The sequence below is a fragment of the Peromyscus leucopus genome, chromosome 16_21, assembly GCF_004664715.2.
Source record: "Peromyscus leucopus breed LL Stock chromosome 16_21, UCI_PerLeu_2.1, whole genome shotgun sequence".
In the NCBI taxonomy this organism is placed as follows: Eukaryota; Metazoa; Chordata; class Mammalia; order Rodentia; family Cricetidae; genus Peromyscus; species Peromyscus leucopus.
In genome coordinates, this window is record NC_051084.1 from 12,050,725 (window position 1) to 12,075,476 (window position 24,752).

At 46.2% G+C, this 24,752-nt stretch overlaps 1 protein-coding gene across 2 annotated transcripts; it reads left to right on the plus strand.

Moving 5' to 3' along the window:
* The first annotated feature begins 4,378 nt into the window (after positions 1-4,378).
* Srsf3 (serine and arginine rich splicing factor 3) lies at positions 4,379-13,590 on the plus strand. 2 transcript variants are annotated; one of them, XR_003736491.2, is made up of 7 exons: positions 4,379-4,510; positions 8,243-8,450; positions 9,520-9,654; positions 10,487-10,942; positions 11,790-11,828; positions 12,041-12,127; positions 12,230-13,590. XR_003736491.2 is itself a non-coding variant. In XM_028888354.2 (6 exons), exons 2-6 carry the CDS (start codon positions 8,245-8,247, stop codon positions 12,255-12,257), a joined length of 495 nt encoding a protein of 164 aa, XP_028744187.1. In that variant the 5' UTR covers positions 4,380-4,510; positions 8,243-8,244; the 3' UTR covers positions 12,258-13,590. The 2 variants fall into 2 exon arrangements, 1 of the variants encoding a protein (XP_028744187.1); XM_028888354.2 differs by lacking the exon at positions 10,487-10,942 and having other exon boundaries at positions 4,380-4,510.
* The last annotated feature ends 11,162 nt before the right edge of the window (positions 13,591-24,752 follow it).

The following is a 24,752-nucleotide window of genomic DNA, read 5'->3' on the forward strand; positions in this document are numbered from 1 at the left end:
ATCCAGGGCTCGTGTTTGAGCTAGAAGTTGTGTCGTCGTTGATAAGTTCGAGGGGATTAGAGCTCCAGCCACAACGATTGAGGCGGTTTGCAACGACCGTCTAGGAAAGAAAGTCCGCGTCAAGTGCAACACGGATGACACTCTCTGGGACTTGAAGAAACTGAGAGCAGCCCAAACTGGCACCCGCTGGAATAAGATCGTTCTTAAAAAGTGGTACACGATTTTTAAGGACCACGTGTCTCTGGGAGATTATGAAATCCATAATGGGATGAACCTGGAGCTTTATTACCAATAGACAGGAATTCCTTCTCCTTGTCTACCCTGCCTTCCTCTCCCACCCTCGTTTGACACTGGTATAGATGCCCATTTTTAATGATTCACATGAATAAAGACTTCAGTGCTGAAAAAAAAGAAAAAGACTGAGCTGTGCGTGGTGGTTCACATCTGTAACCTTGGCCTTTCTGGGCTGAGGCAAGAGGGTTGTTTCAAGTTCTAGCCAGCCTGGCTGTGCAGCAGGACCTCATCTAAATCCTCCCACAAAGATATGGAAGGAAAAAAAAAGATCAGGTGCTGGAGAGATGGCTCAGTGGTTAAGAGCACTGGCTGCTCTCAAGTTCAATTTCCAGCACCCAGAAGGCAGCTGTAACTTCCAGGAGCTCCAGTTCCTTCTTCTGGCTTCAACAGGTGTCAAGTACATGTGTGTTGCACAGACATATAAGCAAAATATCCACACACAAAAAGCAAACTCATTAAAAAAAAAACAGTCCCAACAAATGCAGGAAATTGCAAGCTGGTGGCTGGCTGGCTGGGAGCCGTTGTTCAGGCTTCTGCTGTCCATGTAGGGTCATGTGAGAGCCTCTGTCGCTGGACTGCCCGCTGCTGCTGGTGTGGAAAGATCCTCAGGAGGATGTCAAGATACCTTGGAAGCTAGGGAGAGGGTGAATCCATGTCCTTAGCATAGGCTCTCCTGCTCTGTGAACCCACTCCGTGGAGAACTCATGGAGAGGACAAAGAAAGACCCAGAAGCTGGGTGTCATGTAGCCCAGACAGGCTATATGAAAAGACCCTATTTCCAAAAACAAGAAATAAAACCAAACCAAACCCAGGCATAGGGGCGCACACCTTTTAATCCCAGTACTGGAGGCAGAGGCAGGTGGATCTTTGTGCCTTTGAGATCAGCCTGGTCTACACAGTGAGTTCTAAGACAACCTGAGCTACATAGTGAAACCCTGTTCAGAGGGAAAAATAAATAAGTAAAATTAAATTGAAACCCCTCAAACCACAACAGTAACAACAAAACATCCCCCCTGAAACCCTTTTACTCAAATGAGGAGTCAATGTAATTAATAAGACATCTTGCATTCTTTTTTTATTCTTCCTGCCTTCAAAAATCCAATGCTCTCCCCCCCCCCTTCTCTTTACATTTACAGCACACCTCAATGGAGACCAAACAGCTATCAGCTACAGGTGCTTAATGGCTATTGCATAAGACAGTACAGCCCTAGATCAATTCCCCAGTCTGCTCCGCTGTGTTTTTTGTCCTGGGAGGCTGACTTTAGGCTTGATTGCATCACCCAGCTCTCACGCCCTCAGGCTTCTATGGTGTAGTGAGAAGAAGTCACCATGTAGAGATGGGACTAGGAAGAGCTGGGCATGGAGTTCATGGGGAGAGCCCTGGGTCTCGCTTGGGTGTGAGCACTGCAGAAAGAATGTAGTCTGGTTCCTCTACTCAGAAACCCAGGCTGCCAGTGAGTTCCTCTTCCGGTTCGTCTGGGTAGCCCTGCTGCCTGCCGCCTTTGTGCCAGAGGGCCCAGAGCTGTCTCTGGGGGTGCCCTGGTGCTCGGTCCTTAGTTCCCTTAACTCAGCCCTACACTTTTGTAAATAGTTCCTTCTAGAGCTAACCCTCAGGGTAGATACTCTGATTGAATCAAGTAGCCAAGGAAGCAGTAGTATGGTTCATAAAGTGAACTATTAGGTTTTGCTTTACTGAAACTTGAAGTCAATCACAATTTTAAAATATTAAATCTTAGCCGGGGCGGTGGTGGCACACGCCTTTAATCCTAGCACATGGGAGGCAGAGCCAGGCAGATCTCTGTGAGTTCCGGGCCAGCCTGATCTACAGAGCAAGTCCCAGGACAGGATCCAAAGCTACACAGAGAATCTGTCTCGAAAAAACAAACAAAACAAAACTTAAATCTTGTTGGGCATGGTGGCACCTGACTTTAATCTCCGTGTTGGGGAGGAAAAGGCAGGTGAATCCCTGAGTTGGAGGCCATTCTGGTCTACAGGGCAAGTTCCAAGACAGCCAGGGCTACACAGAGAAACCCTGTCTTGAAAAAAAAAAAAAAAAAAACAATAAATTAAATCTGTGTATAATAACTAGCGCCTGGCCATCATTCTTGGGGCTTATCTTACTTTTGGCAATGCTGGAGATAGAATCCAGCACCCTGCACATGCTAGAGTCAAGCCCCTGCTACTGAATGACATCCCCAGCACTGGCGTTTTTTTTTAGGAGTGGATGAGATAGGGTCAAGGTGGAGCTGAGCTGGCTCCTGTCCCGAATCCCTGCGGGAAGCACAGTTTTGCCTTGAACTTGATCCTGGACTGTAGTCAGGTGTGTCAAACCTGCATCCCAAAGTCTGCATGGGTCTAGGAGAGCTATGAATGCCACCCAGGACATTTGTAAAGGAAGTCATGGGACAGTTTCAACACATTTGACACCTTGGATAGAGTGAGTGCTGGGCCAGGGTGCGCTTCAGAGAGAGACCCTGTCTCAGACACCAAGAGAACAATACGCGTGCTTGCTGGGCATGGTGGTGCACACCTTTAATCCCAGCACTTGAGAGGCAGGTGGATCTCCAGGTTTGAGGCCAGACTGATCCACATAGTGAGTTCCAGGATAGCATGGGAAAACTCTTTCTCAAAATACCAAAAAAAAAAAAAATCCCACAAAAACCAAAACAAAAACCAAAAAACCTCAAAACAACAACAAAACCAATATTTGGACCAGGGAGATGTCGCAGATGGTTTTTTTAAAAAAAAAAAGCTAGTCTGTTGGGAGCTGGGGCTGCATTAGAGGTGGCCATTACCTACCTCGCTTGGTTTATGAATAAAAATGTTCGGCCGGGCGGTGGTGGCGCACGCCTTTAATCCCAGCACTCGGGAGGCAGAGCCAGGTGGATCTCTGTGAGTTTGAGGCCAGCCTGGGCTACCAAGTGAGTTCCAGGAGAGGCGCAAAGCTACACAGAGAAACCCTTTGTAGCTCTACAGCTAAAGGTCCCGACACATAACGCGTTTAACAACTTGTATCCCGCACGGCACCGCACCGCACCGCCTTCCTTGTGGTGTATATGACTCCACCTCTTTACCAGTGCGGGGAACTGAGGAGGAGAGCTATGTGTCTGGAATTTTTATTTTTCGGGGAAGCAGAAATAACTAAATTTCTGCAATAAACCAGACTATTCCTGAGCGGAGCTGGGCCGAGGATCCGTTTGGGGGCTGGAGACAGACTCTGCCGCTGGTCAAGGCAGGTGATGGATGGTAATTCAGGAGCTATTCCTGGGGCAGTGTGCAGAGGCCCAGGGAGATGCAGGGGGCCTGCCCGCGAGAGCAAAGCCGTCCCAAAGGCTGCAGGCGCCCCGGCGGCCATCAGCATGGCGGGAGCAGTGTGCTCAGAGCTTCAAGTCACCCTATACCATCATCTTTCCTTTCCACGTGTGAAAGTGATCCTGGTGACCGTTGCTGTCTCCTCCCCCCTCGCCCTTCCAGGCGGCCTCCCCAAGTCTCATTTGCCGCGCGCGGTTTGGGCGAGGCGGGAAAACAAAGAAGAGTTGGGCAAACTTTGCAGACTGGTCCCTGTGTAGGGGCCGGGTGCGGCCACCCCGGGGTACCAGGTAGGTCGCCCACCGCTCGGTGACCTTGAGAACGTTACTCTCAAGGCTCCTTAAGTCAATGCATCAACGAGGAGGGGCCAAGCATGCACACTTGACTCTGACCCGCGCCTGCAAGCTGCAAACGCCGTCGCTTGGGAATAATGGCGGCGGTGCCCAGGTTGTTTCTAATCCAGCCGCAGCCTAGGCGGAAGTGAGGAAGTGAGGAAGTAAGGGTCTGGGGGTAGAGTGGGGGGTTGGGGGGGCGGGAGAAGGGGGAGAGAATGGCCGAGGCCGAGCGCGGCACCTACAAGGGCCGGCGGGCGCGCGGCGGCGGCGGCGACGAGCCCGCGCCGCCGCGCGGCTCCGCCCACCCGGCGGCACGGGCCGGCGCGCGCTACCAGTAACCGCGGTTTCTCGCCGCCTTGCGTCACGGCCTCCACCGCCTCTGATTGGTCGGGAGGGCGGGGTCACGTGCCGCAGACGGGAGCTATAAATAGGGCCGAGGGGAAGGCGGTGGTCCGCCATTTCGTGGACGCCAGGGGACGGAGCGCATCTGCGGAAGCAGGTTCCCGAAGGGCGCGGGTGGGCCTGTCGGAGTGTTGGGATTTGAGCTTCGGCTGTGTGAACCCAGGATCTCGGTAAGAGGCCGGCGACCGGAAGGAAGGGGGAGCGGGAGTTTGTCACGGAGCCGAGGTGGGGCCGGGCGCAATGGCGGCGCCAGGTTGAGACAAAGGGGCGCCGCCGCCATTTTGTGACGTTCGGTCCCGGGCGGCGGCGGCGGCGGGGACACCCGGCCGGGTCGGAGGGGCTCCCAGGCCTCTGAGTCCCGCAGCTTTCTCATTTCCATGGCGGGGAGCCGAGGGGAGCGGCCACTCCGGACTGGGGTCCCGACGCGAGGGGTCTCTGGCCACATTGTGCACGTCGCGGCCTTGAGCCTGATGGCGCCTTTTTTTTCCTCCTGGTTTTCTTGGGATTGGGTCTCGGATTTTTTTTAATTTTCTAAGTCACGAATCAAGACCAGGCCTTTAGGTACTGAAGCCCTCTTCAGTCTCATTTACTTAGTGATGATTTAGTCTTTGCTTTAAAACTTGGATGTGGTTAGATCTTATTTCTTCCCTAATGGAAGTCCCCGTTCAAGTTGAGTTGGCTTTTGTTCTTTGACCTGCTTTGGCTGCTAACAGGTGTGAAAACCTTTCTTAATTTTCGCAGAATGGCTTGGCCTCTCAGCTGAGTCTTGGGCGCAGGGTGGGGTCACGACAAAATAGGATGTGCCTGGACTGGAATTTTTAGTTAGATAATCGTCACCTTTACAGTAGGAGAGACATTGGAAATGAATTAATTTCGGGAGTGAAATTGAAGGCTTACTGAAAGCGTGTCCTAAGGTTTGCTGTACATTCTTGTATAATCAGTGTCTTTTTCGGATTTTTTTTTTTTTAAAGACACAATTTTGGGGGTATGCCGGGGATTGAACTTGGGGCATTGTGTGTGCTGATATGCAAGCACCCGGCAGGTGTGTTATCCTCGCAGACCTCAAGATTTATTTTTGAACGTGGCTTCTCTTATTCTATAAAGATGGGTCTCTCTCTACCAGTCTGACCTCATAACACATTCTCCTGGCCTAGTGAGTCACAGGTATGCGCGCCTGGCTGTGGTAGCTTTTAAAACATTCACGGCGTTGTGGTATCTTCATGGTTCCAAGATGTTTTGCTTGTATGTTTTGTTTTTCCCTGAGACAGTTCTCTGTAGCCCTGGCTCTCCTGGAACTCGAACCCTTTGCCTCTTCTGCTCCTCCTGAGTGCTGGGATTAAAGGCGTGCGCCACCACCGCCCGGATAATTTTGCTTGCTTTTTTTTTTTTTTTTTTTTTTTTTTTTGAGACAGGGTCTCATGCAGCCCAGGCTCGCTCTGTATGCTTCAGCTCCTGGTTTTCTTTTTTATGTGGCCCCGACTGTCCTGGAATTCTCCCAGTCTCTCGGGAGTCTTCAGCCTTATTGTTGGACATGCATGATCTCAAACTACACTTGTCTTTCAACACTTAAACTATAAAATACTATTTTTCAGTTTCAACAACTAGCTTCCTGGCAGTCACTCATAATCTGGATTTTCCACTTTGGGTGTTTCACATTCTGAGAATTGTAATGTCCTTTTCCGGTTTTAGAATATTTTCAAGATTTTTACACTTAATAGTAATTGTCAGTATTTCTGACTGCTGTATTATATTTTCCGTGTCTATTTCGGGTAACTTTGGATTGGCACAACTGTCACTATTGTGACTAGTGCAGCAGTGAGCTGTACAGGCTGTGTGTGCAGTGCTAGGGGTTAAGTTTTAGATGCATTCTAGGCAGGCTCCCTACCACTGAACTATATCCAGACTTGGGAATGTTTGGGGGTGGGGTGGGAACCACATGGAGCCAGGTGTGGTCGTGCACACCTTTAAATCCTCTTGAGTTAAAAGTCTAGTGTGGTGGCGTCTTTAATCCCAGCACTCAGGAGGCAGACAGGCAGATCTCTGAGTTCCAGGCCAGAATCTTTTGAGGTGATAATAGTATTGTTCTGGTAGTAAAGGAAGTTTAGTGGCAATATATCTTGGAAGCTTTTGGTTGTGACCGGATCTTCAGCTGTAGCCCTGCCTAACCTCAAAACTGGTGATCTTAATGACTACTTTTAAGACTAGGATTACAAGTGCCATGTAAAGGAAGCCTTTTAAAAAAACATTTTAGGGCTGGAGAGATGGCTAAGAGGTTAAGAGCACTGGCTGCTCTTTCAGAGGTCCTGAGTTCAATTCCCAGCATCCACGTGGTGGCTCACAACCATCTATAATGAGATCTGGCGCCCTCTTCTGGCCTGCAGGCATATATGCTGGCAGAACACTGCAAGCACAAATAAATAAATAAATCTTTTTTTAAATAAATTTATTATGTATACACCATGTATGACTGCAGGCCAGAAGAGGGCACCAGATCTGATTGTAGATGGTTGTGAGCCACCATGTGGTTGCTGGGAATTGAACTCAGGACCTCTGGAAGAGCAGTCAGTGCTCTTAACCTCTGAGCCATCTCTCCAGCCCCAATAAATCTTTTTTTAAAATAAAAATAAAAATCATTTTAGTGCTGGACATTGACGGCACACATCTTTTATCCCAGTACAAGGAAGTAAAGACAGTTGGATCTCTGAGTTGGAGGCCAGCATGTTCTACAAAGCCAGTTCCAGGGCAGCAAGGGCTGTTACACAGAGAAACCCTGTCTATTTTGTGGAGGTAGTATATATGTACCACAGTGAAGGTCAGAAAGATGATTTCCCAGTTTTCCCACAGTGTCCTGTAGCTCAACTTAGTGCAGATATTGTAGTTTATCTAAACTTAATGGAATGGCTGTGGTTGAATAATGAGGTATATCCATCTTTCTATTTTCTGCTGTAATTTCCTGGTTAACCATTGTGTGATGACGAGAGGAAACAATGGAAAATGGCTAAGATGGTTGCCTTGCTTTAGAGGGGAGAGACTGAAATCTGACATGTGTGGATTATGTTTTATTTTTTGAGACAAGGTTTCTCTCTGTAGCCCTGGATGTCCTGGGACTCTGTAGAGGATGCTTGGCCTCAAGCTCACAGATGGCCTGACTAAAGACAGACACCATTTCTTTTTTTAATATTTTAAAATGGTTTTCTGTGTCAGTGGAAGCTGATCTTGAATGCCTAGCTCCATCTGTGAGCACTGTCACCCCACATTCTATTGGTTGTTGAATTTAATTTGAAGTTAATCAGGCCTCCCTCATTCTGTATATTATATGCAGGGCTGATGGAGTCTGGCACAGGAGTTCAAGGCCAGCCTGGGTTACTTGAGAGAGATAGATACCCTGTCTTTAAAAACTAACAGTTGTAGAATTAACAGTTGTTAGATCCTAATTCACAGTCCATATTGTGTTAATTGATCCTTCAGTGTTTTCTCAGTTCCAAGGTGGCCTTTAAAAAAAAAAAGGCTAATATCTGATTCAGATCCACCTTCCTTCCTAGGACTAGAATATATATTTATTATGTAGCCCTGTCTGGCTTGACCCTCCCATGTGTAGACCAGGTTAACCTCAAGCTTAGATCCACCTACACTACACTCTGCTTGAGTATTGGGATTAAAAGCATGTCGCCACACATGGATTGGTCTGGGATTTATATGTAGGCTGCCCCTGCCCCTCCCCGCTTTTTTATTTTATATTTTTTAAGTAGAAGTTATGTGTGCTAGGCTTGAATCCAGAAGCTTGAACAAGCTAGACAATATACCAATAATCTATACTTTGAGGCTCTTTTTAAATTACCTAGGATTTGTTTTTAACTGCATTGCTTGGATAAATAAATATTGGTATTTTTCTGTTGTTACAGAAATGCATCGTGATTCCTGTCCATTAGATTGTAAGGTGTATGTAGGTAATCTTGGAAACAATGGGAACAAGACTGAATTAGAACGGGCTTTTGGCTATTATGGACCACTCCGAAGTGTGTGGGTTGCTCGAAACCCTCCTGGCTTTGCGTTCGTTGAATTTGAGGATCCCCGAGATGCCGCTGATGCTGTCCGAGAGCTTGATGGAAGGTAATGTTCACGACAATTAGTTCACCTGGTTTTTAGTGTTTCAGTTTCCTAGGACACGTGGCTGTTTTGTGTTTTAGATGCAGCTGTACGCTGGTAATTGCAGCCCTGCTAGCTGGCTGTCCAAACGGTTGTGCCCCAACATTCCTGCTTTGAGCCAGATGTGGCGTATTATACCCAAAAGAGATCCCAGCACTTGGCAGTTAGACAGGAGCTCAAAGCTTCACTTGCTTACATAGCAAGTGAAGGCAAGGATACTTTTCTGTCTTGATAGGCCCAGGGCCTGAGAAAAAGAGGGACTCACGGTAGCTCTGAAGTTATAGATTGTTTGTTCCTACAAGTACAGTGAAAGTTTGGTAGGGTCACGCTGGCTTCATTCCTTGTGATGGCTCTGGAAAAATGAAGGGAAAGGTTAAGATTAGTGTATAGGAAAATGAAAAATTCAAGGGAACAAGTCACAGTAGAAATACATGAGAAATACACAAACAGTTACAGCTAACAGTTATTACTGAGCTCAATCAAGAGTGGTTCAGGGACTGTAGATAGAGATAGCCCAGTGGTAAGGAGCAGAGGACCTGGGCTCAGTTTCCAGCAGCCATGTGATGGTTTGTAACCGTTTGTAACTCCAGTATCCGATGTCTTCCGACCTCCTTGGGCACCAGGCATATGGGTGGTGCAGGCCCTTATTTTTTGTGAAACAGGGTTCCATAGCTTAGTATAATTTTTAAAAGATTTATAATTTAAGACCAAGGTCTCATTTTGTAATCTAGGCTCACAGAGATCCACCTCCCTGGTACTGGAATTAAAGATGTCTATATGCCTACATACCCAGCCAGACTAATTCATAAGTAATAAAATTGTTTTCTTGCTTTTAAAAAAATCCATTTGGTAAATTATTTTTTTAGAAAATTTAAGAACTTAGACCCAACAGGGCCAGGGAACTCATGAAAGTGTCAAATTAGGTTCCATTTGACTTAAGTGGTTTGGGTGAAATGGGGAGTGGTCGAGATGGACTCCCTGGGCCACTGCCTGCCATGAGCAGTTTTGTGATTAGTGACCCTTCTCTCCTTAGAACACTATGTGGCTGCCGTGTAAGAGTGGAACTTTCGAATGGTGAAAAAAGAAGTCGGAATCGTGGCCCACCTCCCTCCTGGGGTCGTCGCCCTCGAGATGATTACCGCAGGAGGAGTCCTCCACCTCGGCGAAGGTACTTGAGAGAGCACGTTTTAGAGAGGCATTGGTGTAATGGAGTAGCTTAGTAGGAGCAGGTATTTCTGCCTAAGTTTGTTGGTGGGTTTTAACTTACTGTGAACATCAAGGTTTCTACGAAACAATTGCTGGGTGTAGCTTGGGGTATGTGAGTTGTGCTGAGTGTTGGCTTTTGTCTGTAGGTGTATATTCATGTTGGTAGTTAGTAACTTCTATCTTGGATCTGTCTTCTAGTTCATCTTCTAGTTGCATCTTTTTCCAAGTCTTCCCTTTACTTCAATTTAGGCCTTTTTCCATTTCTTGACTCCATATTGATCAACATTACATTCAACTAGCTCTTCACAAATGTGTTTTCTACTAGCACAATTGTAATATTTATCAAAACAGGCAGCTGTTTTAATGTTACAACTGGTAAAGTAGAAATCTTTCTGAAACAAACTTAAGTCACTAACCAATAAAGGGGGCTAAAAAGTATTCCCAGTCATCCGTTCTTGAATCCCCAATAGGAGAGAATTCAGTTTTTTTTTTAATGATTGAAATGGCATCATTCTTGGACCAGGCAGTATTGCCTGGATGCAAACTCCTCATCTCCTCAAATCAAGCCTCCAAAATAGTTTCTGTAGGACTGAATTTACCTCTCACAGGTGAGTGAGGTCCTAGGAGATAGGAGTGCAAAATCTTGCCCCTTTTGCTGTTTTGAAAAACAACACACTGTTGCCCATCATAATAAAGAGTATTTGTTAGCTAATAGATGGTTGTACTGATGGCTTGTTTTTCATTTTTTTTGTGCTTTTTGGTCCATCTATTAATAAAAATGAACCCCGTTACAGAGTCACCATCATGTCTCTTCTCACCACCCTCTGAATCTGCATTAGCCAGTCAACTAGCCCTTTCAGCGTCATGTGACCAGCGCGCCCCATTCAGCTTGGCTGGTGTCGTTTCACATGACCCAGGCTGGCCAGTCGTCAGGTTGCACCGCCCTTTGGTTCCCGAGCATGCTGTTTTCTCTCAGCCTTCTCTCCAACCTTAACCAAATCGGCAGCAGCCACCTCGACCGCCCACACATTCCTGGCCAATCAGCTCAGCTGTTTATTTACCAAATGTCTTCACAACAACTACAGCAGCAGCCTTCGGCTAACAAAAAAGCAGGAAAAATCCACAACACCCCCTTCGCCAACCAACTAAATCCAACGCAACATCTGGCAAAACCTTTTCAGCAAATTCTTCCTGGCCGTCAGTCCGGCAGCCTCACCTCACCATTTCTAGCTTGTTGAAACCCAAAACTAGTAAGTTTTTCCTGCTTATACAGTTTACTGCTGGTTAAAAATAAGGAGTAAGCGGCTTAAAGTAATTCTTTTTTCTGGATCAAAGGCTGGCTGTGCATAATTGAATGGTAACGTACAATATATTGCTTGAAACAACTTTTAAGGGTGATAGGGAACTCATAATGTGACTAGACCTTCAAGTGAACTTATGTGCATGTGTGAGATGCCAAACTAAAATTTTAATATCTCTAACAGATTTTAGCTTTTCTTCCTAGCAAAAATTTGTTAAATCCTATCACCTTTAAATGGTTTTACTAACAGTTTTCAAAATTTAAAAATTTTGGGGGTGAAGTGTGGGCCAAGCTATGGTAATTTTGATGAGCCTAAACACACTCTTAAATGTGACGTCACAAATGCAGTTCTAATGTAGCACTAAATGGCATCGATGTTACACCTACCGCGTTTTCACAAAAATGACACTATCCACCTGGTACTTAAGTCTTGTTATGGACTTAAAGGTTTGCATGGGTTCCAAATACTGGTTTACGGTACTATTTTTTGGAACTACTTGTGGGACTACATTTGGTGTGGTGTTTGGGTAGTTAGTTTGACATGAAGTTTTGCATTGGACAGATCTGCTGTGAAGCATTCTTTGTTAAATCCATGGTTGGAATACCTGCTTTCACTTGCTTTTTGTTCCTTAATCCTTCTATGCCTTTTTTTTCTTTTCTTTTTTTATTTTTGGACGATGAGTGCCAGTTCTTCGGCACATTCACTGGGCCCAACAGTGAGATTGAAAAGTTGGGAAATGCCTCACGCCATATATACTAATTGACAATTAGCCTAATTTTGCTGTTTCTGCTTTTAGATCTCCAAGAAGGAGAAGCTTCTCTCGAAGCCGGAGCAGGTAAATGTCGTGCCTCGTTCTCAGAAACGGCAGCTTCTGATACCTCTTAGTTCTTTCCCAAAGTACTTGTTTAATGAAATTTAGGTAACTTTTTAATAACAGCCGTGTTTTGGGTAGCTTATATAGTCAATGTTAAGTTAGAATGAGCCGACCTTTATTTTATAAGGCAAATGTCTAACATCATTGGCTAATGTGCTTTCTGTTGGCTTTAGGTCACTTTCTAGAGATAGGAGAAGAGAAAGGTCTCTGTCTCGCGAGAGAAATCACAAGCCGTCTCGATCCTTCTCTAGGTCTCGTAGGTAAGTTCACTAATGGCTATTGAAGATATGCATATATAATCTTTTTTGTACTATGAACTACCAAGATATTAATGTTTAAAATTTTGCATTTCTATTTTTTAGCCGATCTAGGTCAAATGAAAGGAAGTAGAAGACCAGTTTGCAAAAGAAGTGATGTACAGGAAAGAACTTCATTTGACAGGAGTATGTACAGGAAATTCAAGTTTGTTTGAGACTTCATAAGCTTGGTGCATTTTTAAGATGTTTTAGCTGTTCAAATTTGTTTTGTCTCTTGGAACGGTGACACACAACGATGTAATTCTCTGTGGTTCCAAATGGATCCTAGGAGGCATGTAATATCAAAAAGTGTTACTTTACAATGTTCCCTTAAGCAAGATTGAATTTGCTTTGAACTTTAGTTTTTCATAGACTGAAATAAACCTAGATAATGCCCAGTTAAAGTGTGATGTGCTAATGATATAGAAAGAGCTGGCAGAAATGGAAAAAGCTGTAGTTTCTCTAGTAGCTGGGATACGAGTGGAGCTGTGGGGGAATGATAAGCAGTCTTTAAAAAGCTGCTGTGAACACAAGCCAACAGGTAAAGGGTGGGAACTGCACTCCAAAGGTTTGCAAAGAGGTTCCTCACCGATTGCTATAGATGGACAAAAAGCTGTTTGTAACATTTTATTTGAAATGGAAGGCTTTAAGTTAGCAGTGTCCTAACAGTTTAAGGGTACATTGTAGAGCTGAACTTTTGAGTTACTGTGCAAGATATCTTTTTCATGCTGTCATTTGTAATATGTTTGTGAGAATCCTTGGGATTAAAGTTTTGGTTACAAATTGTTGTTTAACTTGAAAGCCTGTTTTTCCTTGCACACTCAGATCTGTGAGCTTGGTATCAAGTCCAAGTATAACATTCCTATTGGAAGCCATACTTATATTTTCTTGTAAAGTGCTTTTGGATTAATAAAATACTAGCATAATTGTGTAGTGGTCAGTTGAACCCACTGTTAACATTGTTCTTATCCCTGGGGAAGCAGTTTGGTTACCCAGTTCTTTCTTTGTAAGAAACTTAACTGAGAGGCACTGGATTAGTGAATAAAAATTTTTTCCCCTTTGGTTGTTATCTAAGAGTTAGACATTCTTTAGGAGTTGAAGCCAGTTCAGGATCATGACACTGACTGACATTTTAAAATAGCACCAGTGTGGTGTGTTGTAACTCTTTAAGTTGCCCGTAAAAAGTGGCTTTGATCTTCAGCATGAAAACATTTCAACAAAGTTTTAAACGTGGATTTCATTTTATAACTTGAGGTCTTGCATGGGATTCCAAACTGATCCATCATGATGTAAAATCCACCATATGGTTCAATGTAACGATGCACAGTTGAATATGGAGGCATGCATCCCCTTTCTCTTAGAAGTCTGGAGGAGTTGTGGTTTCAGATTTGTGTGTGTGCAATTAGATTAAATCATAATGCAACAGTCTTGTGGCTTAAGTTCTCTTAAATGTGCTCTTTTGAGATAGTTTTTGGATTTACTGTACTGACTTTGTTTTTATCTCTAAGTCCTCCCTCAAAAAAAACCCCACAAAAACAAAAAACTGTTAGCTTTCAACAATAAATCTTAGTAAGAAACAGTAAGAAATGAGAGAATTGTGTCCAGAAAGTTCCAATATGAGCCTTTGAAAGAAGTGTCCATGTTCAGAGAAGATACTTTTAAATTCAGACTTCTGTGAACATGTTAGGAAATTGGACCCTTGGTCCTTCATGGTAGAGTGAGTAGTTTACTCCTCATTGGCATTAGCCTAACTGGTTATTGATCATTAATTAGATAGATCACTGAACTGGAAGCCCTGGCACAAGTTTGGTTTATAGAAAATACAGAATGTGGAGATTTAAAACTGAACTAACATTTACATTGTGGCTATTTGGAAATGCTCTTGTAAGTTCTGTAATAGTAGGTCACATTAGCCAATCTTGATCACACTCGAGTGTAATACTAAGTTATGGCTATAGGTGGTCACTAGAGTTTATTATTAGTACTTAGTGAGAATTGGGACTTGTGGGTTTCTCACTTCATTGTGGGATACCTCCGATGTACATACTTAAGTGTGATGTAGGTGACCTTGGTGTACCATTTTGGTACCAGATTTTTTTTTCTAGAGTGGCCTAGCACTGTTAATGGAAGAGTTACAGGTAATAAACATCAGCGTTCTCTACAAATCATGGGTTTAGTGCCTTGTCTAAATGCTTTTCTTTTCAGAATCCCAGGTAGAATTTAGTTGTTGGATCTCTTCCAGTTGTCTATTTTTATACTGCCAGACTGTTGCCTCCTGGTTTTTCTTTGGGGAAGGGGCATAAAAGATTTTTTTTATGATTAAAGGCACTGACAAAAAACTGGGTTGGAGTATATTTTTATCTAAACAGTCCGGTTAACATTGAATCTTATTTTACATTATTACACCAGTACTTGCCCTGTCTTATACAGTGTTTATTGCATACCTGATACACTGTGACCTTGATCCTGAGAAGGGGCTCTTGAACCATGCTGTGATAGTCTACTTGGGTTTTGTATATGCAGTATTTCCTTGGTTGGATTCTAAGTTCGTAGTGTTTAGGTTTATCATTTAATATCAGCAAAGGCCCATTGCAGCTGAGCCATCCTGCTTCTAAGCCCATACCTTTACTAAAAGGAGGCTGGGTGCTGAACCCAGGATTCACACAGGTAGAGACAGGTACTGTGCTACTTAACCATGCACCCATTGAGTAAGCCTTCTCATTGGCTCCCCAAAAGGCTTGTAACTCAAGAGGAATGTGATTGGGAGGTTGTTTTGATGTGGCCTTCAACTTGGAGACCAAGACTTCATATTTCTTTGTGTGGAAATACGGGTTGGTAAGATTTCTTTCCTAGTGTACACAGAGCCTGGCTCCATCTACAGCGCTGTACAAACAAGTTGTGAGGCCCCAGAACCTCAACACTGGTGGGAGGGAGGAAGAAGAGCACAGGCCCAAGACTGAACGGAGAGATGGCTTCAATTCCTAGCACCCACATGGCAGTTTACAACTAGTAATGCCAGTTCCAAGGGATCTGATTCCCTCAGAGACACGTGCAAGCGAAACACCAATTCACGCTCAGGAAATTGAAGGAAAAGCATTGGCTGCTCTCACACTGGACTGAAGCTTGATTTCTAGCACCGACAGCTCCTTGCTGTCCATTTCAAGGGATCAGATTCCCTGTTCTTTACCAGACATGAACAAGGTGCACACATATGTGGGAGGAAGCAAACACTTCTGCAAATGTTTTTTTTTTATTTTTTTATTTTTTTATTTTACAACACCATTCAGTTCCACATAATAGCCACAGATTCCCCTGTTCTCTCCCTCTCGCCCCCTCTCCCACTGCAAATGTTTTTAATGTCCAGGAACTGGAGCTCAGTTGGGTGGATTTTTAATGACCAGTGTTGGGTAGAATGGAGCATACAGAGACATCCCTAGTCTCCAGAACATTTGGTTTGGGTCTTGCTAGCATCCTTGGCAACAGCTATAGTCTCTAATGACAGTAATGGTTTTTTTGTCCGGCTTTCCTGGGAAAGCCAGGAAAGTGAATATGCTGTGAATTGTTGCCCGAGTTGGAAACGTCACTTAACTAAGCTGGCATTTCTGATTGAAATGGGCTAGAAATAATGAAGTCACTCCATATGATGTCATTTGTAATAGGTGAACACTGGCTGCAAGCTTGGAGCAGCTTCCTGGCAGATTGGATGGATCTCTGGTGGTAACTGTCAGGAGGGAGAAGTCCTGAACCTTGGCAGCCCTGGTTACAAAGCCATTCCACTACATCTTAGTAGTTTGGACAAGTCTTTTTTGTGAAGTAACACACGTCAGGAAAAGAAGCACCTGTGTTCTTAAGTAATATCACAGTTTGAGTTAATAGAAGGGCTGGAGAGATGGCTTAGGCGTAAGAGTAGTGCCTTCCCAGCACCCACGTTTCCAGCTGCAGAGGATCCAGTGTTCCCCATGGGTGCTGCATGTCATTCACATGCAGGTGGTTACCAGTTTTGTGGATATGATCAAATATCTTGGATTTGGGGTTTTTTTTGTTTGCTTTTTGGAAAGTTTATCTCTGCCTCCCAAGTCCTGGGATTTAGGGCGTGTGCCACCCCCTCCTAGCAGATTTCCATTTTTTTTTTTTTGAGACAGGGTTTCTCTGTGTAGCCTTGTACCTTTCCTGGAACTCTTTGTAGACCAGGCTGGCCTTGAACTCACAGAGATCCACCTGCCTCTGCCTCCTGAGTGCTGGGCTTAAAGGTGTGCGCCACCACTGCCCGCAGATTTTCATTTTTTACACTTAATTGTATGAAGAGAAACCAGGCCAGCCCTGAACTTGAGTCTCTTGCAAATAAAAACTTTTTTTTGTTTTTTGCTTTTGGTTTTTTTTTTTTTTTTTTTTTTTTTTGAGACAGGGGTTCTCTGTGTAGCCCTGGCTGTCCTGGAACTCACTCTGTAGACCAGGCTGGCCTCTTGAGATTAGCTGCACCACCACCACCAAGCTGCAAATAAAATCTTACCATGCCAGCACCCTACTTGGACCTCCACAGTGGAAGTTAGCACGCCACATAAACCGACACTTGCTTAGTACACAGTTGCTTGTGCTCTTGTGAAGCTGGCTGTCAGGGCATCAGAATCCTAGTTATGTAGGAGGTGCACAAGGTTGCCCAGAATCAAATCAGTTCAAGGTCAGGAGAGATTATTTTTGGCCTGAGAGAATGTTAGGTTTTTTAAGAGGATCTTCCCAAGTTGCAGAGATTGGCAGTTGGGAAATACACGTGAAGGACAGTTAGCTGGCTCTTTGAAATGGATTTGGGGGGCCTAGCAAATGTAGCCAGTGGTAGCAAGCCTGAGCCCTCCCCTTCCATCACTTGGGGGGGCAGTTGGCTATCAAGTGAAGCTACCAGGAATCCAAAGGGCTGCAGTTTGGCTTTGTGCCAGGGGCAGGGCACACTTCATCCTTTCTATAGTATCTTTAATGGGTGTTTTCATGTATGAGTGCAGGTGCCCATCGAGGCCAGAAGGGGGCACCTGACTCCTTAGAGCAGAATTACAGGCATCTGTGATCTGGTGGAGCAGCAGGTGTAGTTTGTCAGCCCCTGTATTTCTGAGGGTGTCACTGTAGCCCATGCTGGCCCGGCCTGGGCAGTCCTGTGTGAACATCACTGCTGGGTTACAGGTGTGAACCACCACGATGCCCAGCTCTTTGCTTGCTCCTGGACCTTTCCCTGGTGGTTTTTCTAGAGCCCGTGTGTGACTCCCAAGGGTTCTAGCAGTCAATAGAAAAGGCTGCCATGCCTTCCACACTGGTAGTTCCCTTGCTGGTGCTGGGGACCCCTGGCAGGGTTTCCAGGAGAAATGGCCAACAGCCAGAAGGGCAGGAAACTGAAATACTGAGATAGATCCTGTGTGTGCTTTTTCTCATAAAGGACTCTGACCTTGGGGAGGTAGGGGGGTTAGTGCAAGCTACTTGGGAAACAGAGTAAATGGTATCCACTATAAGATTCACTCCCCCACCCCAGTTTATTTAAAGAGTGTCATGTATCCCAGATTGGCCTAAACTGGCTACAGAAACGACTTTATGACAAAATAGTAAAGAATTAATATTTACAAAAAAAAAAGGTCCAAGGGGATGAGGCTGGACTTCAATTGGTAGAGTACTTTGCAAGTCTATACTTTTGATATTATCAATCCTTCACTGTTCTGTGATAAAGTCATGTTTGGAATTGGAACCCAAGGGCCTTGTGAGGGTAACATAAACCACTACATTACTGAAAGGGCATCAGTCCAGGGCCTTGAGTGCCAAGCCATACTCACTTGGAGCTCTTGCACTAGCCCCAGGTGTTTGTACACCCAGCACTGAATTGTGGGTGTGAAATGTAGGTGTGTGTGTAGCTCAGCGACCGCATGGCCTAGCATGCTCTAGAGCCTCGCTAGGTTTGATCCTCAGCACTTGGGAGGGAGGGGCACGAGAATCAGTATGTGAAGCCTTAACTTAATAAATAATCAGTTTATAAAATTAATGATAAGAGGGCATAGATGCTCAAAGCATTCCATACAGGGAAGTTGCAGTGGAGATGCAGACTGATGTTAATTGTGGCTAGGGAGGGGACCGGAGCTCCAGGAAGTAAGACATGGCAGGGCACACGTGCTGCACTGTAAGATGGTACAGCCAGTGTTTTCTCGAGCACACACAGGTCCTCACAGCTAACATGCAAATAAGTCCCATACTAGAGCACGCAACAGGGTGGCCCACCTGCTCCTCCCCTGACGGGATAGCTGCGATCCCGTCCAAGCTTTTCCAAGCCTTAATATTTCATGCTCAATGGATTCAGTGCCACGGAGGGCAGTCATTCCCACCATGGCGGGCAGTTAACATGGGCACCCTTTCCCCAAAGCTAGCTCTGCCCCAGAGCCTATTGACAGGTTCACAAACCGCTGAAGAGTCAGTGCCCAGCTGCCCACTAGGAGGCAGTACTGCCCTGCCGAGAATCCTGGGGCCAAATCCTTTGCCTGAGGCCGTGCATCTGTGGCGCAGAGCTGAGTCAACATTGACAGCAATGGCATTGGCAGGAGTCACTGGAGTGGGCATTCCTTGGAATCCAGCATTTTACCGTTGTTCCCATCAGGACTCTGGAGCCTCCCTGACGGACTGAGGTGGGTCCATGTCAGATGCTGACCCTAAGGCTCCGGGCTGAGACTCTGTGTGTGGAAGAGTGTGACTTCCGTGTCTCTGCTCCAGAACCTAAAACCGAGTTCAGAAGCACACAGAAGAGCTTGGTGGAAACCGACGAATTGACAGCCCCGTGGCTTTGCTCAGGGTATAGTGAGTGAAGAGACCTTAGGGATGGATAGAGACCTTGATTTCCAACTTTCAAAGTAGAGAGACAAACTGGGTGTGGTGGTGCTCTCCTTTCACCCCAGCCCTCAGAAGGCAGAGGCAGGAGGATCTCTGTGAGTTTGAGGCCAGCCTGATCTACAGAGTGAGTTCCAGGGCAGCCAGGGCTACACAGAGAAACCCTGTCTCAAAAAAAAAAAAAAAAAAAAAAAAAAAGATAAAAATAAAGAATAAATGAATAAGTAAACAATAGAAATAAAAAGGTTATTTGTGTGTGTGTGCAGCCCGGCTGGGGCCCCCTCTCTCTGCTTGTACAGTTTCCTGGCCAACCAACCCTTCCCGGTGAGAGGGAGCTGGCGACCTGCCAGCCACCCTGGCCGATAAAGCTTCAGACGGATGGTAAACAATGCTCTCTCCAGGAGTCAACACAGGTCTGATTGAGCCCGCGCCCTGTGCCTGTGCCAGCCCCAAGGCTGCCTTCTCACCCTCTGCTTTTACCACTCCTGCTCCCGTGGCTAGGTTGGGACTCCTGTCACAGGTGAGACTCCCGCACAGGGTCAGACCCCCACAGACCTGCCTGCCCATCCCCCAGGGCGGGCCCACACAGCTTTGCCCCATCATGGGAGTTAGCGTCAGGGTGGAGCCCGCACAGGGCTGCTGCAGCATTGCCAGGCCTGGCCCTTATTGGCAGCGACTCCTGGCCAACAGGTGTTGCTGCTGAGGCGCAGTGGAACAGGTGGGCTGGCCACCCCCAGCATCTCACAAATGTCACTCCCCGTCTGCATCTGTTCTTTGAAAGAGACCCTCTGTTTGCAGACTGCAGGACTCCTAGAAAATTTGTCTTTGGTCTCCTGAGACAGGGTTTCTCAGTGTAGCCCTGGCTGTCCTGGAACTCCGCTATAGACCAGGCTGGCCTCAAACTCAGAGATCCACCTGCCTCTGCCTCCCAAGTGCTGGGGTTAAAGGTGTGTGCCACCACCACCTGGGTTTTTTTTTTTTTTTAAGCATATGTGGTAGTTTGAATGTATTTGGCCCTCATAATCTCACAGGGAGTGGCACTATTAGGAGGTGTGGCCTTGTTGGAGGAAGTGTGCCACTATGGGGGTGGGCTTTAAAGTTTCACATACTCAGGATACTGCCCAGTGAATCAGTTGACTTCCTGTTGCCTAGCACACTCAGCTCCAGCACTATGTCTGCCTGCATGCTCCCTGCCAGGATAATGGACTGAACCTCTGAAACTGTAAGCCGCCACCACAATTAAATGTTTTCTTTCTAAGAGTTGCCATGGTCATGGTGTCCCTTCACAGCAATAACTAAGACAGCATATTACATAAAAATAGATTTATTTTTATGATTTTTATGTGAATGGGTATTTTGCCTGCATGTATGCCTTTGTACCATGTGGGTGAACAGTGCCCGCAGAGGCTAAAAGAGGGTGTTGTGTCCCCTAGAGCTGGAGTTACTGTTGTGAGCCACTGTATGGGTGCTGGGAATCAAACCTGGGTCCTCCGGGAGAACAGCCAGTGCTCCTAACCACTGAGTCGTCTCTCCAGCCTATACCCTCTCACTGAGGCATTGACTCACTGTAATCCTGACTGCTCTTCCAGAGGAGCCAGGTTCAATTCCCAGCACCCACATGTTGGCTCACTCCTGTTTGTGACTCCAGTTCTGGTACCCTCCCACAGATGTACAGGTAGGCAAAACACCAGTGCACATAAAAGGAATTTTTAAAAAAGATGTGTGCTGCCACACTTGGCTGTTCCTCCCTCCTCCTCCTTCCTTTCTTCCTCTTAGAAAATGACTTTAGAAGCCCTGCAGTGGTGGCGCACACCTTTAATCCCAGCACTCAAGGAGGCAGAGGCAGGCGGATCTCTGAGTTCCAGGCCAGCCCGGTCTACAGAGAGAGATCCAGGACAGCCAGGGCGACACAGGGAAACCCAGTCTTGAAAAACCAAAAAAAAAAAGAAGGAAGGAGCGAGGAAGAAAGGAAGGAGGAAGGAAGGAAATGACTCTAGCTACTGAAGAGGAGAAAAGACTACAACATGCAAAACATTTTTTGTTGTTTTTTTGAAAGAGACTGTAGCCCAGGCTGGCCCCCATTTCAAAGCAATCCTCCTATCTCTGCCTCCCAGGTGCTAGGATTCCGGGTGTGGGCCACCATGTTTGTGTCCCGCATCTGTGGGTTCTCTTGCTCAACCCCCACTCCCAGCTGTGAAGTGGAGCCACAGCTCTCCCAGGCTTGTTGGGACAAAGCCACGAGGCGACATGGGAGGCACCGGGCACGGAGGAAGCCCAGCAGTTGGCAAGCTCGGCGTTCCCCTTTGCCCACTCTACCGCACCCTCATTAATTACTTTTCGTTCCAAGGTCACCCACCTGGCCATAAAAGGAAAATCAGTATGGACAACAACATGCCCGGGAGCTGGGCTCATCCATTTTTCCTGTGGGTTTCATTCACTCTGTGTAATTTATTCTGGGACGTTTCTCCCTGTGTGTTTAAAGGGTGTCTGGTGACTTCACATCTCCAGTTTTCAAATGGGGAAAGTGCATTCCTGAAAGAGGAGGTGCCTTCTCTAGGTCATTTGAAACTCACAGCTTCTGAGTCCAGGCCCAGTGTTCTGGAGTCAGGGACAGAGGAGCCTCGAGGCATACCTTGGGGGTCTCTATACACCCTGAAAGCTCATGACACCATATTCCCTGTGGGGTCCTTGATCATCCCACTGACAACCAACACCCTGCTTCATTGTCCTGTCCTAAGTCCTGGGAATAGGGAGGCTGTGCAGCCCTCCTGGGAGGTGGGGTCTCAGCCCCCTCGCTTTGGCTTCCCTGGGAATTCTGGGTTGGGACTATCCTTCCACCTACCAGAACCAAAGAACTAGCATTCTGGGTATTTCCTCTCACTTTCAAGGGTGTTTTGTTTTTCCTTTGTTTTCTGGTCTTTGCTTTTCCTGTTTTTGACTGACTGTTTTGGGGTTCCCAGCAGGTACCGCCATTGTTTTCTGCAACACACATTTTTCTGGTACTAAATATAACCCCACGTTAAAATTGTACACAGTCAGTGAACCGTGGACAAGCTGTGTCCCCAGATCTACATCCTGCAAAATGCAAAAAAGTCACATCCAGCCAACCCTGGCACCGTGACAGCCATGTCATCCCTTTGATGTGGTCCCTTCAGGGGCCCACACAAGTGGCATCCTCACCTTACCTCCTGTATGGTCAGATCTGCTGGTCCTGAGGGTCCTGTGGGCAGGGACAGCCAGGCTGAGGTGGCACGCACCTGTGTGAGATATCACACCTGTCCCTTCTCCATGCTGCCCTGGAGCAGATGGTGATGTGTCGGTCTTGGCTGGCGCTTCAGGCCAGATGTGGCCTTGATAAGGAGATATCTTGGACTGTGAAGTTTCTTCCCCAACCAGTCTTTCCTAGGATTCAGGGTTTCCAGGGGGAGAATGATGCTTTGTGAGGGGCAGTTCTGGGGACAGGGAGGTGTCCCATGTGATGATACACAGGCTGTGTCAGGCTACATGGTAGGCGTTGGTTCCTCAAGAGATTTGGAACATACTAGTTAGTATTTGGTCAAGCTTGGAATATTCTCTTAAACTTAATCTGGGGCCAGGTGGATGATGGCTCAGTTGGTAAAGACCTGGTGTCACATCTGGCAGCCTGAGTTCCCTGAGACCCACTCACGTATTGAGAAAGGAGTCCTTGTCACCCAAGTTGGCCTAGAATTTACTATGTAGAATTTGTTAAGAAATTATCATTTTTCTTTTTTTTAAAGATTTCTCTATCTATCTCTCTATCTATCTATCATCTATCTATCTATCTATCTATCTATCTATCTATCTATCTATCTATCTATCTATCTATCTATCTATCTATCATGTATACAGTATACCTGTGTGTCAGAAGAGGGCACCAGAACCCACTATTGATGGTTGTGAGCCACCATGTGGTTGCTGGGAATTGAACTCAGGACCTCTGTAAGAGCATCCAGTGCTCTTAACCTCTGAGCCATCTCTCCAGCCCCAGAAATTGTCATTTTTCAATGAGTAAATAACCATGTTTTGAAAGAACAAAAAATGGTTTGAATATTATATCAAAAATTCTCTGACCTCTCTGTATGCATGCATACACACACACACACACACACACCTTCCTTCATTTGTTTGAGACAGGGTCTCTCTATGTAGCTCTAACTGTCCTGGCTTTCACTCTGTAGATCAGGCTGGCCTCAAACTCACAGAGACCCTCCTGCCTATGTCTCCCAAGTGCTGGAATTAAAGGGGTGCACTACCACTGCCTAGCTAGATACACAGAAGTTTTTTCTTTTTCTTTTTTTCCAATACAGGGTTTCTCTGTGTAGCCCTGACTTTCCTAGAACTCACTCTGTAGCCCAAGCTGGCCTCGAACTCACAGAGATCCACCTGCCTCTGCCTTCCAAGTGCTGGGATTAAAGGTGTGTGCCACCATTGCCTGACTGTTTTTGTTTTATGTGCATTGGTATTTTGCCTGCATGTATGTCTCTGTGAGGGTGTTGGATCCTGGAGTTACAGACAGTTGTGAGCTGCCAAGTTCTCCGGAAGAGCAGTCAGTGCTTTTGACCGCTGAGCCATCTCTCCAGGCCCTAGCCTGAATTTTCTATGTAAACTGGGCTGGCCTTGAACTTGGCAGAGATCCTTCTGCCTCTGCCCCCTGACTGCTAGAGTCTAAGCATGGGGCGCCATGTCTGGCTGTTTATATTTATTTATTTCACTCTTCTTTTTGAGACAGGATCTCATTATTGTAGCCCAGGCAGGCTTTGAACTCAAAATCCTTCTAGCTGAGCCTCCCAGGTGCTGAGGTTGCAGGGCCATGCTGCCTTGCCCACGTGAGAAGATGGCTTTGAGTGTCAGGGGCAGTTTGAGGTAGGAGGGCTCCGAGAAGGCTTCCCTTCAGCCTTTTCTTGAGGGCACATGGCTCAGGAGGTGAAAGACTTGGTATCCCTGCTAAGCCTGAGAAGGAGAGCTGAGGACCCACCGGTCGGCCCAGCAGCCACACCAACTCAGGATGCCTGCAGTCCACAGCCTCGAGTGTATGTTCTAGGGAATACAGCTGAGCCACAAAATGAAGTCACCGCAACATCATTAACACTCAACGAACACTCCGCCAACACCCTCTAGACTGCATGCGGTGACCTGGTCCCCAACTCCTTACCATTCAACATGCTTCAAAAATGGCAGCAAGTGCTGGGGATGTGGCTCAGTTGGCAGAGAGCTAGCTGAGCATGCATGAGGCCTTAGGTTCACCACTAGCACCACATAAAACCAGGCAGGATGGCACACACTTGTAATCCCAGTACTTGGGAGGTAGAGGCAGGAGGATCAGAAGTTCAAGGTTTAAGAAAAGCAAACAGGGGGCTGGAGAGATGGCTCAGAGGTTAAGAGCACTGACTGTTCTTCCAGAGGTCCTGAGTTCAATTCCCAGCAACCACATGGTGGCTCACAACCATCTGTAATGAGATGTAGTTCCCTCTTCTGGCCTGCAGGGACACATGCAGGCAGAAAGAACACTGTATACATAATAAATAAACATTAAAAAATTTAAAGAAAAAAAGAAAAGAAAAGAGAATAAAGAACAAGAATAAAGAACAAGAAAGGCTTAGGGAGATGGCTCAGCGGTTAAGAATGCTTCTTCCACTTGCAAGGGACCTGAGTTCCGTTCCCAGTGTCCATGTCAGGAGGTTCACAACTGCCTGTAACTCCAGCTGCAGGGGAGCTGACACCT